Here is a 19,202-nt window from a genome sequence, read left to right on the forward strand (position 1 = left end):
GATGGGACCATGGAAGCGGAAGTAAGTCGCAGGGTGGGGGAGGAGATGAAGGTTCTGGGAGCGTTGAAAAATGTGTGGGAGGCGAGAATGCTATCTCAGAGAGCAAAAATGGGTATGTTTGAAGGAGTAGTGGTTCCAACAATATTATATGGTTGTGAGGCGTGGGCTATAGATAGGGTTGTGTAGAGGGTGGTGGTTTTGTTGGAAATTAGATGTTTGAGGACAGTATGTGGTATGAGGTGGTTTGATTGAGTAAGTAATGATAGGGTAAGAGAAGTGTGTGGTAATAAAAAGAGTGTGGTTTAAAGAATAGAAGAGGGTGTGTTGAAATGGTTTGGTCACATGGAGAGGGCCTGGTTTTTGATAGGAGGCTTTAGTTTTGGTGCATTGCACATGACAGTTAGAGAATGCATAATAGTGAATTTAGCCATTCTTTGTCTGGTCCTGGGGTTACATCATTAAAGTGAAAAATGGCAATCAAGTATGAAAAGAAGTTGATATACTTATCCTGGCCTTCAATTTGATATTTTCATTGATGAATGCTGACTGCATGTGTTATGTAAAACATATTTTATCAGCAACATCATGCATATACAACTTTAAGATCAGAATGTTTTGAATGCATATGATTTGACATTCTTTAGTATGAGGCTAAAAAAGAAATTTATTTTGTTTCATGCTGAGTAGCCTGTGCTGTACTTGAAATTAGTGAACAAAAATATTTACAGATATCAAATTGAGAGAGTATTGTAATCACTGCTAACATTTTTTACTGTAACATCTTATGATTGCAAGTTCATATTAAGATGATGGGAAATGTCATTTTTGTTAATGTCCAAGCAACCAGAATAGTTATTCAGTTGTCACAGAAGTAATTGAGGGCTGTCTCCCTTTACCCTTCTGTTTTGATGAAAAAAGCGTGATATTTTAGTGTGATGTCCTGTAGTAGTCTTATGTGTAACAATTTTAGCACATACAATTTTCGAAAGTGTTCCCAGTAGCACATAACTTGTATTATATTGAATTGTTTGTATAATTTGTAGGGTGAGAACCGGTTATGGGAAGAAATAAGCCAGACAGGTGACTGTCCTCCAACTTGCTGTAACTTTCCTGTGGCTGTAGCCAGAGATTCCATGTATGTCTTCAGTGGTCAGAGTGGTGCCAAGATAACGAATTCACTCTTTTACTTCACCTTCAAAGATAGATGGTCTGTATGTCCACTGAATTAACCATTGCAGTTGTGGCTGAGTAACAGTAATTTTTTTCAGGAAAATTTTGTTTGAATAGCATTCCAGGATTGTATGTGTGAAGATTTTTTACATAGAGTTTTAATGACCAGTAGTCCTGCAATTCCTTTAGTTTTCATCTCTAAATATTTGTTTTGGTGTTTTAAATCTGTCAACATGTTTACTTGTGTTTTTAGTTCTTATATGGAACCACAAAACGTTCAACATTTGAAATGCTACCTTTGAGTGAATAATGGTTACCATAAGGTCATGAGGTCCTTATATGTTTAGTGTATTTAAATGTAAACACAGGTATCCTTCATATTTAATATACAGTATGTCTATGGAACTGTTAAGTAGCTTAAATATATTTTCATTGAAAAAAGTTTGGCTTGATAGTACAGAACTCCAGTTAGTTGTGGCAATTTTTTCTTTTTTTATGTGTTGAATCATTATATTGTATATATCATTTTTTTGTATGATGGTACTTTTGAATTGTCTAACAAAACAGATGTACCTCATGTCTTTGCTTAATTGATACTACATTTAAACATAGTTATGTTTTTCCTTCCACATACCATAGCTGGACTCGAATATCAACAGAACATATCCTACGAGGTGCCCCACCACCACCAACTCGCCGTTATGGTCACACCATGATTGCTTTTGATCGTCATTTGTATGTGTTTGGTGGGGCTGCTGACTCAACTCTTCCCAATGACCTACACTGGTAATGTCATTTTATGGCACTTACACTTTGACTTTTACTAACTGTTGATATGAATATGGACACAGGTTTCTTTCATACTTGTTAACCATTTTCCATGTTTTTGAGGAAGTGCTTGGAACAGACAATGAAACAGCATTCATTTGCCCACATCCATTCTTTAGTTGTCATGTACAATGTATTGAAGCCAAGGGCCTCTATCCACAGCCAAGCCCCACTGACCTTTATGTGGTTTCCTCAGACCACGTGGTATTCTCTGGTTCAGCCCATTGATAGCATGTTACCCTCTGTATACCATGTTACTCCAGTGTTCACTCTATTGTATGTATACCACATGCATTCCTGCATGTTCAGACCTCGATAACTCAAAGCAACTTTCACTCCATCCGTCCCTCTCATCTTTGGACTCTGTCCTCACCTTGTTCCCTTCATCTCCATGTGTTCAAATTATTTCATCTCAAAGATGCTCTGTTTATGACCAAACATTTTTGTCAGTGTCATTCCTTAAATGATCAACCCTTCTCACACTACATATTATCCTGAGGCATTTTATTTCTAACACTTCTACAAATCTCTTTCACACATTTATATTTAAGGCCCATGACTCGCATCTTTACAGCATCACTAGATCTACTATGCCTCAGAAGTATGTATCTCTGACTCCATACCCCCATAGGCAGAGATTCTCTTTCCACACACCTCTTAATGTACTCAGGACCTTTGCCTCCTTGTCCACCCTGTGATTCACTTTAGCTCCCTTAGCCATCCTCTGCCATATCCTTTCCCAGATATCTTAAATACCCTTCTTCTTCCTGGTTGTCTTCATTCAAACTCACACTCAAACTAAGCTGTTTCTATCCCTTGCTAAACTTCATTTCCTTGTGTTAGTTCACATTAACTCTCAGTTTCCTCCTTTCACACACTGACACCAGCTACAGCCATTCTAACACAAGTCGAGCCTCAGAGCAACATCATCAGCAAACATCATCTGACACACACACACACACACACACACACACACACACATGGAGAGAGAGAGAGAGAGAGAGAGAGACTTACACACAAACACACACGACAGACAGACACAAAGACACACACACACACACACACACACACACACACAAAGAGAGAGAGAGAGAGAGAGAGAGAGAGATTACCTGATGCTACCCAGTTAATGCAGGAAACGGCAATCAAATATGGAGAAAAAAATTTCTCCACCATGGAGAAGTTGAAGTGTTCCCTGGATGAGTATTTACAAAGTTTACCAGACTAGTCAGGCTATGGAGGGTATGTGGGCCTGTGGACTGTGACTTCCAACAGTTTGATCAACCAGTGAACCCAGGCTTTGGGAGTAGAAGTCCTCTGAAGTCTTAACCAGGTATCCACCAGGAGCCCATGGCATCCTTGGAGCTGCTGGAACTCCTGTAACAGGGACATGAGCCTTTCAGAAAGAGATCATGTGGGTAATGATGAATAGAAGCGAGTGTGAATGTGAACTTCAGAAGGTGGTCAACACAGAATCATGTAATCTTTGGCTACCATAGATCTTCGTAGATCAGTAGCTTTGTAACACATTCATTCTTTGACAGCTTTGATTTAGATAGCCAGACTTGGTCTGTGATACAACCAGCACCAGACTCACAAGTTCCATCAGGACGGCTTTTCCATGCTGCAGCAGTAGTTGGAGATGCTATGTATGTCTTTGGCGGCACTGTTGATAATAATGTGCGGAGTGGTGAAATGTATCGCTTCCAGGTAAGAATCTTACATCCATTCTTTTGGTAAAGCTTTTTGCTGGTTGCATATATTCTGTAGTATTTTTTTCTCTCATTCCATATCATCAGCTTTTTCTTTTATTAGTACTCTGTTAACTAAATGTTATACAGGATTTTTTTTAGGAAAAAAGATGTATTTTTTATAAATATTAAGGTTATCAAAAAATTTCTCTCTCCAGTTCTCTAGTTATCCCAAGTGTACTCTACATGATGACTTTGGCAAGCTTCTGGAAAGTCAACAGTTTACTGATGTTGACTTCTTAGTTGGGGCAGAAGAGCAAAGAATTCCAGCCCATGTTGTCTTTGTTGCTGCACGTTCACAGTACCTAAGGAATCGCATTCGGCAGGCAATGGAGGCACGTGATAAGCATCTGGAGAAAGTTAGTATACTGTAAAGTAGAATATATCAGCTGCTGTTAAGATTAGTATTGCAGATTTGCAAGTTTTTAGGAATTATCTAATGATCAGGCAGCATTTAAGAATTATCTTCCTGCATTCAGGCATATAGCCAGGAATGGGTGGGGAGGATTTTTGAACTTGTCAAGATGATGAAATGCTTGAGAGTGGTATGTTAAAAAACATTTTACCATAGAGAACTTGGCACTTTTTGTGTTATTTGGATGTTAGAATTGATCAGTAATATTAATTACATTCTCATTAAACTGAATACAGATGTTTTAAAGAAGTAAGTCTACTGAGAAACCCACAACTACTTTTGATTAGAAATAGATGTATCATGTTTTGTTAACATGAAACAGATATATGATCAAAGGAATTTTGTTCTGTGAAACAAACTAAAGTGCTTTTGCTGATAGAGAAACTCTTGTTATAAACATATGTCAGTGTTTTACAAAAGTGATGAAATGGTTGTTTCATTAGTTGCTAGTGTAAATTATTGAAACAGATAAGTGGATGTACTATTTTTTGTGTGTGTTAGGTGAGACACCATGGGCAGCTAAAGCCCTAATCATGGCCATCATTAATGCTATATGTATATACCCAAGCCTGAGCCAGGCACCCATTTTATCAACTAACCCTTAGGGGATGGATGAACACCTGGGTTGAGGAACAGATGAAGAAAGTCCACATCTGCTCACATCCGTTCTCTTGCTGTCATGTTAATGCATGAAACAATGGGTGACTAGGTCAGCCATATCTATGATACTGATTTCCAAATGAGGTTGAAACCCTAAAAATGTACCAGTTTGAAACAGCATGTTTTGCTGGGTATGCTTTGATGAATTGGGCAACATCATAAAAGAATTCTTGTACAAAAGTCAGATGTCATCCATTTTACTGAGGACAGTAATCGTAGTAGTAGGTCATCCTGACTTATTAGTATGAAGTTAATTGATTTCATGAAAACTTTTGAGTGTAGGATTAGTAAAATGAAAATGTAGTTGTATCATTTGGATTTTTGACTGTGCCAGAATTGATACCATTGGTGAGTTTAAACACATCGAACTTATGATATATGCAATTGCTTCTCAATATAAAATATCTGAATAGCTTGAGTCCCAAAACCCGGGTTTGGATTTTGTCTACATTATGCCTCTTATGAAAAGATTTAACTTTGAACTCATCCTGGGTCATACCTTGAAGAAAATTACACTTTGACCTGGAATTTGATGCAGATGTTTTTGATAGTTTTCAAACTGTATTTCCCTCCATTTCTGTTTCATTGTGAATAGCTTTACTACAGTGCAGGTGATGAATATTTGATGGTTTCAGGTATTTGGGACTGCAGCTATTCCACCTCAGGATATGCTTACTCTTGAGGTTAAACTTCAGGATGCTGTACCAGAAGCCTTTGAGATGGTGCTAAACTACATCTATACAGACCGTATTGATCCTTACCGTTGCAAGAAAGACCAAAATCCCAACAAGATTGTGCTTATTATGATGGATGTGTATCGTCTTGCTGTGCAGGTGAGTGTGTTGGTTACCCATTAATGTTTCTGAAAAAATGTTTCAGCAAAGACAAGGTTAGACAATTACCACTTCTTGCCAGAAGCCTTTGAGATGTATTTAACTTTTTTCTCAGAATGAATGGATTATTATCATTATCAAAATATAAGGAAAGAATCCATTGTAATTGTTTTCATCATGATGGCTGTCAATCATTTTGCTGTAGAGGTGTATTTTTGTCCCATATATGATTTTTCCAAGAATTACTCAGGGAGGCCAAGGCATTTTGAGAACACAGCTATATATATCTTAGTTTTCTCTGTTTCCCACCTTAGTGAGGTAGCATCTGGAATGAATAACAGAGCTTTCAAAGAAATTTTCTCTTTTCAAAATCTTCCTTTGTATATCAGATACCTCAGGGAATAGTGTTACCCCTTAGCACTCTAAATAAAGGAAAATGACTTAGACACAATTTACAAATGGGCAGAACTGAACCTAATGGAAATTGATGAAGATGAAGGTTTTACCTTTTTCATGGAAATATTTGGGGATAGCTCATAGTTTTGCATGTATCATCATGTTTTCACTTTGAGAAACCTTTACAGTGCATTTATTACATTTTTTGAATTGATACTGACACTAATACTGGACACTCATTACAGTGCCACATGAGGCGATTGGAGCAGCTCTGTGTGCAGTACCTTGAGGCCACTATTAATCACCGGAATGTTTTAGTGGCCCTCTGTAATGCTGCAAACCTGAAACTGTTCTTTATAAAGGAATTTTGCCTCAAGGCAAGTAAAAGAGAATTGCATTTGTTGGTTAGGTAGACCAAATAATTAATTAATGTATGAATGCATATTTTGATTAGCTTGTACAGGAAAACTTTTTCTTTTTATCTCCTCTGCAGGTTGTTGATAGGTATTTTCTAGGAATATTAGAGTTAGGACCTTCTTAAGCTCTTTCTATTTGGTAGGGAACACTGGCTTTCCCCAGCTATTGCCATCTTCTCAGCTACATAAAAACTACTATCATGTTTCAGACCCAACTTTGTCCAATTAGATACCATGAACGAAATGATGTCATTGACCACTTGCCTTTCAGCTAATGAAGGTTCACTTTTTCTCTATACCATGCACTATCAAGACATGCAACCTGGCCTGCTTTTTGCTCCCTCTTATCATCTCATATTTTATTATTTAGTTTATAAGAAAGAATCTGTTCTCATATTCCCTCTGTGTGTTGTAGAAGGTGACTAAGAGGGGCAGAAGCAGGTGGCTGAAAATCCCCATCTATATATCTCCCAATCTTGGCCACAGCAAAAGAGTCTTCATTTATCCCTATCCTTACATACCTTCCCCACATACCCCATTCCATGTATTCTTCCTCTTTTTCTCTCCCTCCAGTATTCCTCCACCCTATTTGCCCAAGTCACAGATGGTTTTCCACTCACACCAACCCCTTTAATTGTACCATTGTACACTCTCCTTGTAGACTTCCAGTCTTAAATTCTTTCCACACGTCCAAACCCCCCTCATATTATTACATTTTACCCATTCTGCCACTCCACAATTCATTCCCTTAGCATTCCTTGCCTTACCACATCTCTCATACACTCTTTCATTTCTTTCTTCATTCCATCTAGTCACACTACATGCTCTTCTCAAATAGCTCATTACCACAGCCTGGATTTTTGACCTCTGTGTTTCTGCTGCATAAGTGAGATTTGGGAGGACTATGCCATCCTTTAATCCTCTCTTCACTTCCAAACTTACACTACCCTTCATTATTTCATTAAGAGAGCCAGTGACTCTTCTACCCTTATCTTTCCTTCCAAACCACCACACTTATCCAAGACAGCTTCCAGATACTTAAATTCCCTCACTTCTTCCAGTCTTTTTCCCTAATATCCACAGCACAATTTAGTACACTTTCTTTTTTCACTCTATATGGTTTTACAAAATCTATATTTTCAGTCCTTTACCTTTTGGAACCCATTACTTTACTTTTACTTGCATTTACCTTTAATCTCCTCTGCTTACACACATCATGAAGCACACTTACAGCCTTCTGCAACAACTCTTCACTCTCCAAAAACAACACATTATCATCCTTAAACAGGCTTTCTGCTAGCCACCATACCTTTGCCACACTCCATCTCTGCACCCCTTCTCCCTAATTTTGCTCTCATCTTTCTTATCACTCCATTCATTTATGTATTAAAAAGCTATGGTGACATCACACAGCTGTGTCTCACATCTGCATGTATCCCAAAACTTTCGCTTAGCTCTCCATCCACTCTTACACACGCAGTTTCCCCCTATACCTGTATCCTTAACACATCCTACAAAGCATTCCACTTGACTCTGTCATACACTTTCTCCAGATCCATAAAAGCTGCATACAACTTCTTATCTTTTGCTAAATACTTTTCCACGGTCATCTCTACTCCAAGAATCTGATCCACATAATCCCTACCTTTCATAAAACTCCCTTGCTCTTCACTTATTTTGCATTCAGTCACTTCTATCACTCTGTCAGTTGATATTCTTGTGTACACTTTTCCTTGTATACTTAACAGATTCTTTTCTCTATAATTGCTACATATATCTTTTGCACTTTTTCCTTTGAATAATATTTATTATTTATTATTTATTTTGCTTTGTCGCTGTCTCCCGCGTTAGCGAGGTAGCGCAAGGAAACAGACGAAAGAATGGCCCAACCCGCCCACATACACATGTATATACATACACGAATAATAAAGGAACAATAATAGCTTTCACCCAATCCTCAGGCACGACCTTCCATTTCCACACTAAATTATTTATAAGATGCATCCACTCTGTCACACTTTCTCCTCCCTACTTCAGCATTTTAGCCATAATCCCTTCCAATCCAAGTGTCTTTCCTACTTTCAGCCTCATTATTGCCCTTCTTGCCTCTCTCTTTGCTATAGATCCCTGCATTTGCATCTTCTTCCTTCTCTTCTCCATACCTATGCATGTAACAACTGCTGCCTCCCCTTCTTCCACATTAGTTCTTCAAAATACTCTTTCCATTTTCCTTTCACTTCCTTTTGATTCAGCAATTCCCCTTTCTTACTTCTCATGTCAGCATATCCTCTTTTACTTCCACCTCTTTCCTTTTTCACCTCCTTCCAGTATAGTTTCTCATTATCCCAAAACTTTTCACTTAACTTTCTTCCAATACCTTCATCTACTCTTTCTTTGCCTTCATCTATCAGCTCTTAACATTCTGCTTACATATTTTGTATTCTTCCCACCTCCTTTGCTGAACTTCCACTGGTACATTCCTGTTGAGCAATCTATCATGTCTTTTTCTTGTCTTCCACAGTATTTCTAATTTCTTCTGTCCACCATGCATTTACTCTCAACTTTCTCCTTTAACACACTTTTCCAGACTCAATCACTTATGCAGTTTCTCCCATGAATCAGCCACTAGAGCTGTATCATTGGCGAGCAACAACTGACTCACTTCCCGAGCCCTCCTATCTCAGAAACACTGCATATTCGCACCTCTCTCCAGAACTCTTGCAATTACCTCCCTATTCACCTCATCCATAAACAAATTGAATGACCATGGGGACATCATGTGTGCTGCAGACCAACTTTCACTGAGAACCAATCACTCTCCTCTCTTCCTACTTGTACACATGCCTTACATCCTCAGTAAAAACTTTTCACTGCCTTTTTCTTCTCTTCCACGGCACTTCTAATCTCTTCTGTTCACCATGCATTTACTCTCAACTTTCTCCTTTAACACACTTTTCCAAACTCAGTCACCAACTTCTGCAGTTTTTCCCATGAATCAGCCATTAGAGCTGTATCATATGCAAACAAAAACCAACACTCTTCCCAAGTCCTCTCATCCCCAACAGACTGCATACTCACCCCTCTCTCCAGAACTCTTGCAATTACCTCCCTAACCACCCCAACCATAAACAGATTAGATGACCATAGGGATGTCATGTGTGCCGCAGACCATCTTTCACTGGGAATCAATCGCTCCTCTCTTCCTACTTGTACACGTGTCTTACATCCTTTGTAAAAACTTTTCACTTCTTCTAGCAGCTTACCTCCCGCACCATATACTCCTAAGACCTTCCACAAATCACCTCTATCAACTGTATCATATGCTTTCTCTAGATCCATAAATGCTATGTACAAATCCATGTTTTACTAAGTATTTCTTGCGCACATTCTTCAAAGCAAAGACCTGATCCACACATCCTCTACCACTTCTGAAACCACACTGCTCTTCCCCAGTCTGATGCTCTGTACATGCTTTCACCCTCTCAATCAATACCCTCCCATACAATCTCCCAGAGATACTAAAAAGACTTATGCCTATGTAGTTTGAACACTCACCTTTATCCCCTTTGCCTTTGTACAGTGGCACTATGCATGCATTCTGCCAATCCTCAGGCAATTCACCATGATCCATACATACATTGAATATCCTTACTAACTAATCACAACACAGTCACCTCCTTTTTTGATAAATTCTACTGCAGCACTATCCTAACCTGCCACCCTTGCCAGATTTCATCTTCTGCAAAGCTTTCACTACCTTCTCTTCTCTCTTAACCAAACCATTCTCCCTGACCCTCTCACTTTGCACACCACCCCAAACAAAACACCCTATATCTGCCACTCTATCATCAAACACATTCAACAAACCTTCAAAATGATCTTTCCATCTCCTTCTCACTTCATCCCTACCTGTTATTACTTCCTCACTTACCCCCTTCACCGATGTTCCCATTTGTTCTCTTGTCTTATGCACGTTATTTATCTCCTTCCGAAACATCTTTTTGTTCTCCCAACACTTTAGTTATACTCTTACCCCAACTCTCATTTGCCCTCTTTTTCTACCCTTGACCTTTCTCTTGACCTCCTGCCACTTTTTTTTTTTCATACATCTCTCATTCATTTGCACTCCTTCCTTGCAAATATTGTCCAAATGCCTCTCCAGTCTCTTTCACTGACAACTTTACTTCTTCATTCCACCACTCACTACCCTCTTTAATCTGCCCACCTCCCACCTTTCTCATGCCACATGCATCTTTTGCACAAGCCATGACTGCTTCCTTAAATTCGTCCCATTCCTCACCCACTCCCCCTCATATCATTTGCTCTCACCTTTTGCCATTCCACACACAATCTCTCCTGGTACTTCCTGGTACTTCCTCACGCAAGTCTTCTTACCAAGCTCACTTACTCTCACCACTCTCTCATTTTTTGAAAACCTCTACAAATCTTCACCTTCACCTCCACAATATAATGGTCAGACATCCCTCCACCTGCCCCTCTTAGCACATTAACATCCAAAAGCCTCTCTTGTACACACCTGTAAATTAACACGTAATACAATAATGCCCTTTGACCATTTCTCGTACTCACATACATATACTTGTGTATATCTCCCTCTTTTTAAACCAGGCATTCCCAATTACCAGTCTTTTTCAGCACACAAATTCACAAGCTCTTCACCACTTCCATTCACAAAACTAAATATCACATGTATGCCAACTATATCCTGAACTCCCACATTACTCACCTTTGCATTTAGATCATCCATCACTAATACCTGGTCTTGTGCCCAAAGCTGCTGACACACTCACTCAGCTGATCCCAAAACACTTGCCTCCCATGATCTTTCTTCTCATGACCAGGTGCATAAGCACCAATAATCACCCATCTCTCTCCATGCACTTTCAGTTTTACCCATATCAATCTTTACCTATATCAATTCTTCTGAAAGGGAGTCCTTGTAATACTTTATGGGACTGATTCTTCGTGGAGTCTCAACATAGATTTGATTCCTTTAGTATATAGAACTATTGCTGTCTCTGGAATATTGATCATTTTGTAACCTTGTGGTATCAGTAGGGAAAGTGAAAATAGACCCTAAGACCTAAGATCCAGTGTCTCAACTAGTGTACTAATGATACCTTATTGGATTGTTTTGTAATGGGAAATTTATGGGACATTATAATCGATACATAATAACCTAATTGTTGCTGGTGTCCTGAGCTTCTTGAAAGTTAAGATCCTCTCACAACTTGCATTTGCAGTAGGAAGTGCAGAGACGCCCTTTAGCTTAAGATTCTCTAGCCCCTTCTATTATACTGTTAATACACAATGGAAACCAAGGTAGAGCTTGTCCATCCTTGGAAAATTTATGCAATTTCTCATGGGAATGTTCCTCACAGAACATCAGTAAAGCTTTGTTTATACATGGGATTACATGGAAACATCATATAGCAGAGACTTCATGGTCTTTGATGAGGTTATATAATGGAGTATCAATCTACATTACTTACTTGTGTATTTAGGTGTTAACCTTACTGTATATTTACTTGTTCATTACTGTATGTATCTGCCTCCATTGGTGTACCATTTCTCTTTATTTGGCTCACCTCTTCCATACTATCTCTCCTTTTACTTGCTCAGTCCCTCTGTCTATTCTTCCACCACACCTTAGGTCATACCCTGTTTCTTCATCCTTTCACCTTATGTGTATGCATTTTCTTCAAAGTTTTGACATTGTCCTTTTCACATATTTGTATCATCCCTAAACTAAATTCTTAACCTTACAACATTCTGAATGAAGGAAGCTGATTAAACATAGGCTCCATTCATCAAACACTTGACCATCATATCTGTCAGTATACTGTGTAGGTACAACAGCTCCTAAGAATTGATATGATTCACTTATTTGTAATGTTTTGAACATTGTGCAAAAATTACATTCAAGCACAAATTTTGATATGTAGTATACTATTATTATTACTGCAAATTACAGCTTTGTTGTGTGCTCTTGCAGTTCATTGTACGAGAGAGTAACTACAACCAAATTGTGATGTCTAAAGAGTTTGAGATGTTGGATAAGCCACTTATGGTGGAGATAATCCGCCGGAAACAGATGCCTCAGATGAGATCACTACAGGAACCTCAGTTTGAATCATCAGGTATGTCATATTGCGTTACTGTATTGTGATACCTCATATTTCAGAGGGTAATTTTCCTCTTAAACATGAATAGTATTTCATGAAATAGCATGCTTATGTGTAATATTCATATAATTGAGGTAGATGATTAAATGAAAATGTATTATGAGGGATGATAAGTTTTGCTAGAAAAATCGGTCAAAGACTGTGTTATTCACTTGAAACATAAATGTGTAAGAGTACATTTTTCCCCCAAAGGTTCTTGTTATGGACAAAAATCCTGATCAAGGTTAAACCCTGAGTGAAACAAGGGCAAAAGGAAAAAAGGTAAAAGAGGAATAATCTAAAAGTTTTTCAGGACCTGGAAAGTATGTATTTGAGAATTGCAAAGATGAGGACAGAGTCAAGAGAATGGATTGATTAAGTAATTATAGCATTGTAAGGTGATATATTATCTGAAGCTAGAGTATTACAAACCAGGGAATGAATTGTTAATAATGTATATGGGAATTTTAAAAGAATTGCCAAGATAAAGAAGAGTAAGAGGGTAGCAAGTCCCTGCAGGGGATATGGGCATTTCTGACTTCTGTTGCAGGATGAGGGTTTGAGGCTCTAGTTCTGCATAATTGTTTATGATTTGTATGCACATGAGTCACCCCATATATACTGGGATGAAAGTAAAGATGTTAGTTAGAGAGATAGAGGAATAGGAAGAGCAGAGATAAGTTAAAAAGACAGAGTTAGGAAGTGTCTGTATGTTGAACCTGATCATGGAGATTTTGTAGATTTATAGTGATAATGATCCTTATTCTGTTTACAAACATCATCATTTCCTATTATGGTAGGCATTTAATTGTCCTCTAGTTATATCATGTATTCAAACAAACATGAATATGTCTTTTTGATCAAATCTTTCTGGTATTTTCTAACCTGTTCAAGTGAATGTACACAGATTTATAGTGCTCAAAGTGTTGTTGAATTTCATGTGAAGCCAGCTGCCCGGAAGAAAGGATATGACATGTATTCCAGTTATGATATACTGAAAATGTTGATAAATTCTCGTGATATACTTTATTGTTCTTCATTATTAGTAACATATGCTAAAAATTCTTGCAAGATCTTCACATAAAAACTAAAAGAATTTCTTGACTTTCATTGCGATAGTCATTTTCTGAAAGTATTCTGAATCTGATAGGCTAGCTTGGAATTTAAAGTCTGCAAGCGAAATTGTTTATGGACCTATATTGATTTTACATATTACATAGAAGTGTCAGAGAACTAGCACCAGCACTTATCATTTGCTTATCATTTGCAACATAATTATACTTGAAATTTAGACCAAGTCACATATAGTTTACATTGCATTAACCAAAGAAAAGGAATTTGTAAACTGTGTTAGTGGTCTTAAGAGATGAAGTACCCTGAGTGAATAAAGGGAAAGAGTAGTCTGAAGATTTAGAGAGCTAGAAGAAATTGACAGCAGGATAGTTTTGTTCAGTAATTGGAAGGCTGTACAGAGCTCCAGACCATTTCATAAATGGTTAGTTGATTCTCTCGTTGACTTTGGCCATAGAAAGCATGTAGTCTAGTTGGAGAACCAAAAGGAAAGAATTAATTCCTACAATAGTCTGTAGTGCTTTCTGCTGTCATTTTATCTTTGTTCTTACCCAGTTGTTTGCCTCTTTGTCTACCAGTGACCCTTTTTCTTTTATCCTATCTGGTGTAATGAGGCAAAACAAGCTACAGGATATTCCTTTGAGTCATGTTTTGTCTCTTTAGTCAACAGATGATCTTTATGAGATTATTTTGAATCACTGATTAAATTTTTGTGATATTTTTGTCCCTCGAGTCATTCATAAGTTGAAAGTGTTTAGATACATATATTGCAGGTCTTTTGAAGGAAGAACGTGCATTCACATCTCTTCATTTAGTGTTTGACTTCGCTAAACTACACGAGTTTTCAGTTATATCATTTTTCCTCTTGAGAATCCTACAGAATGAGTTTTTTCATTTGCTTTTGAGTCACTGAACAGGTTTCCTCTCTCCTGAAGGTATTCAAGAAGTCATACAGAGTAGTCACAGTTGGTTAAAGGAATTGTTTGTTTCTTGACCTTAAGCAGTGGAAGGAGTAAGTACTGTGAAAATGGTTTTTGGAATTGAACCATTTTCACAGTACTTACTCTTTTCATTGTTTAAGGTCAAGAAATAAACACTTCTTTTAACCAACTGTGACTACTGTGGATGATTTCTTGAAGAATACCACTAAGGTGGAAACTTGTTCAGTGATTCTAAGCAACTAAAAACAGTCAATCTGTAAGATTCTCAAAAAGGAAAACTGATGTAAATGAAAACTCATATACTCCACCTATGTCAAAACACTGAGTGAAGAGATTTGAACACTTATTTTGGAGTAAGTACAGAGAAAATGGTTTATGGAATTAGCATAAAATGTATTACAAAGGTAGATTAGGTTGTTTGGCCCAGTGTTTGAAAATTATATGGTGAAATGATTTGGTAGACGGATATCAGATTAGCAAAGAGTAAGATAATGAGATCAGGTTTCCTTGAGCTTTCTGCATATGTCCGACAACAAAGGCCTGGACCCACTGCCTCATCCCATAATTTTTATGTGTAGACCAGCTACAGGAGTTTACTTATATTCCTCTTTAGTTAACCCTTACAGGGCAACTGGCATCAGTTAATGTTCTCATGGGAAACAGTGCCATCATCATATGATTTTCTCTTTAGGAGACAGTGGCCGATATGAAATTATATTGTAATTTTCTTCACCCCTTTTCAAATATCTAGCTGACTTATCCTACCATTAGTAGCTTACTGAGGTCTCATCCATTGCTAGGAAGGCTTGAGAAAAACTGGTCCTTTCATCATTCCCACAACATATTCCAATCCTTGGTGTACAGCCATTGACTAAGTGTGGTTACCCTGTGGAGAATCAGTAAATTGCTTGATGAACTGAGTTATTAGGAGGAATGTTTATAATATGTATCAGAGTGTAAGAAAAGTTGAGGAATATTATGAGAAATGTGAAGAAATAAGTGACTTGGAGAGTGATTTTAGAGAGATCACATTAAAAGAGGGATGCTTGCATGGAAGGTATCCACACTGACCTCATGCTTGTGGAAGAAATTACATAATGGCTATGCCTAATTTTTATCCATATTATCCTAGGATAGTGGAGGGCTTGGATGATGAATGGTAGATAAAGAGTTAGAATGTTTCCAGAGAAAAAAGCACCTGCAATATCCCTCTTACTCATACTGGCCACCTCTGTCTTTTTCCTCATTTGTATTGTAGTGTTATTTACCACCAGTATTGTGCTGTGTTTCAGATGAGAGTAGAGAGTGAAACTAATTTCAAGAAAAAGAAAGAATCAAATTCTTCAGTATCCATCCCACCCTTACCTGCTAATTATTTTAAGCTGATTTTTTAGCATGAAAGATGTAATATTTCTATATATATTACATGTTCTTTACCACTGATGCTGTGCCCATGTATGATGTACCAGGACAGTATAAAAACAACCTCAGTAGAAAGAAAGACATATCTCTGGTAGTCATCTTTAATCAGGAACTCTCAAGCGTGTCATCCACACTTTCCTCTACCCATTTATTTCATTTACCATGATGGACTTTCTGGACTGTACCTACTTATATAAGTTAATTCTCAAACAGTACCAAAATCACTTGTTGGCCTCTTAGGAAATGGTTGCCAACACCATTTGATATTTTGCCTTCTGCCTCTTTTTTTCTTTTATATCAGACTTATCGTACCATTAGTAGCCTCTAGAAGTGTCTATGTTGCCAAGAAGGCTAAGATTTTTTTTTTTTTTTTTTTTTTTTTTTTTTCCCCTCAATACCCCTCCAGCCACTATCATAAGGGCATGGCCAACAACTTGCAGGTCTTGTGCATGTCAACACCTGGCAGAAAATATGTAAATTGTTAGGTGACACCTATGAATCAGTTTGTGAGGAAAGTGAAGAACATAGGATATAAGTGACTTAGAGAGTGATTTTAGCAGGATTACATGAGGTCTGCTCAGGAGACATTCCTATTGACCCTGCACTTTTGGGAGAAATTACTTAAAAACTGCACCTAATTTTCTTTTTATATAATCATGGGGAGATGGAGGATGTTAGTAAAAGTTGATAGGTAATGGCTAGAATATTTAGAAAGAAAATAATATCCAGTAGCCTTCCCACATGTGCTAACAACTCACTGTTATCACACATATTTTTAGTGTGAAGTATTGTAATATTTATAAATTATTCCTTTTGCTCACCTCCAACTCTGGCCTGCCTATGAAATATGAGTAGATTGTGAAGCTAAGCTGAAGCTTCCATATCCTCTACTCACACATGTCAGCTGTTTTCCCTCCCACTGATTATTATTGTTAAAAGTGTAGTTTTAAAGATATTATGATATTCACCAATTCTGTGCATGTATATGAAATAGGAGTACAGTGTGAAAATGAATAAAAAAGAAAATCTTCCTAACCTCTTAGCATAGAAATCTCATTTCTGTCCTTTAAAACTGGGCATTATGCATCCACTCCAGTCTCCTTTCCAGAATGTTCACATAGGCACTTTGAGAGGGTTCAGTACATCTCTCACAGTGACTCTCCTTTGGACTATTACTATTTAGACAAGATGCCTTCCGCAACCCTGATTGTATATCAGAGATCACCTTGGCTTGAATTGAGTCCCTACATTCCATTTTCTACTGAACCTTTTTACCCTAAATTGTGTTTGGTCACTTGCTTTAATACTTATTGTGTTAGAGACAGAGAGTATCAGTTAATGAAAATTCCTTTCTTGTGATTCTTATACTTCCTTCATTTATTCTCAGAATATTTCATAGCTATCATTTGTAGAGTCACATCCATGCTTAGGAACACTTGGAAATATGCCTTGTACCAGCTTATATAAACCAGAAAAAGGAGATGTCTAATATTTCCACATGATTCTTCTTCTTCCTTCATTTACTTTTTATATTATACTTTGACGCTGTCTCCCACATTAGCGAGGTAGCGCAAGGAAACAGATGAAAGAATGGCCCAACCCACCCATATACACATGTATATACATAAACGCCCACACATGCACATATACATACCAATACAGTTCAATATATACATTTTATATATATTTTATTTTGCTTTGTCGCTGTCTCCCGCGTTTGCGAGGTAGCGCAAGGAAACAGACGAAAGAAATGGCCCAACCCACCCCCATACACATGTATATACATACATGTCCACACACGCAAATATACATACCTATACATCTCAATGCACACATATATATACACACACAGACACATACGTATACACCCATGCACACATATATATACACACACAGACACATACATATACACCCATGCACACAATTCACACTGTCTGCCTTTATTCATTCCCATCGCCACCTCGCCACACATGGAACACCATCCCCCTCCCCCCTCGTGTGCAAGGTAGCGCTAGGAAAAGACACCAAAGGCCCCATTTGTTCACACTCAGTCTCTAGCTGTCATGTGTAATGGATATACATACACAGACATATACATATATACACATGTACATATTCATACATGCTGCCTTTATCCATTCCTGCAGCCACTCCACCTTACATGAAATGTTCCCCCCCCCTCCCCCCACGTGTGCGTGAAGTAGCGCCAGGAAAAGACAGCAAAGGCCACATTCATTCACATTCAGTCTCTAGCTGTCATGTGTAATGCACCGAAACCATAGCTCCCTTTCCACATTCAGGTGCCACAAAACTTTCCATGGTTTACCCAAGATGCTTCACATGCCCTGGTTCAATCCATTGACAGCTCGTTGACCCCAGTATACCACATCGTTCCAATTCACTCTATTCCTTGCACGTCTTTCACCCTCCTGTATGTTCAAGCCCTGATCACTTAAAGTCTTTTTCACTCCATTCTTCCGCCTCCAGTTTGGTCTCCCACTTCTCGTTCCCTCCACCTCTGACACATATATCCTCTTTGTCAGTCTTTCCTTACTCATTCTCTCCATGTGACCAAACTATTTCAATACACTCTTTTCTGCTCTCTCAACCACACTTTTTATTGCCACACATCTCTCTTACCCTTTCATTACTTACTCGATCAAACCATCTCACACCACATATTGTCCTCAAACATCCCATTTCCAACACATCCACCCTCCTCCGCACAACCCTATCTATCGCCGATGCCTCACAACCATATAACATTGTTGGAACCACTATTCCTTCAAACATTCCCATTTTTGCTCTCTGAGCAACTTACCTCCCTCACCATATACTCTTAATACCTTCCACAGAGCATTTGTATCAACTTTCTCATATGCCTTCTCCAGATCCATTAATGCTACATTCAAATCCATCTGCTTTTCTAAGTATGTCTCACATACATTCTTCAAAGCAAACACCTTCATTTATTCTCAGAATATTTCATAGCTATCATTTATAGAGTCACATACATGCTTAGGAATACTTGGAAATATGCGTTGTACCAGCGTATGTAAACAAGAAAAAGGAAATGTCTAATAGTTCCACCCTCTCATCACTTGCACTTTTTCC

The 19,202-nt window shown here is 38.0% G+C and overlaps 1 protein-coding gene across 3 annotated transcripts in view; it reads left to right on the top strand.

Annotated features, from left to right (window-relative positions):
• The window catches only part of Lztr1 (Leucine zipper like transcription regulator 1), a 75,732-nt gene that overhangs the window by 40,302 nt on the left and 16,228 nt on the right, over positions 1–19,202 (top strand). For all 3 annotated transcript variants that reach the window (XM_071697012.1, XM_071696998.1, XM_071697006.1), the window contains exons 6-12: positions 1,044–1,207; positions 1,810–1,956; positions 3,543–3,708; positions 3,908–4,108; positions 5,460–5,657; positions 6,299–6,430; positions 12,486–12,630. In XM_071697012.1, the coding sequence (XP_071553113.1) occupies positions 1,044–1,207; positions 1,810–1,956; positions 3,543–3,708; positions 3,908–4,108; positions 5,460–5,657; positions 6,299–6,430; positions 12,486–12,630 (1,153 nt within the window). The remainder of the gene's footprint in view (positions 1–1,043; positions 1,208–1,809; positions 1,957–3,542; positions 3,709–3,907; positions 4,109–5,459; positions 5,658–6,298; positions 6,431–12,485; positions 12,631–19,202) is intronic.

Source organism: Panulirus ornatus, chromosome 4, assembly GCF_036320965.1.
Source record: "Panulirus ornatus isolate Po-2019 chromosome 4, ASM3632096v1, whole genome shotgun sequence".
In the NCBI taxonomy this organism is placed as follows: domain Eukaryota; kingdom Metazoa; phylum Arthropoda; class Malacostraca; order Decapoda; family Palinuridae; genus Panulirus; species Panulirus ornatus.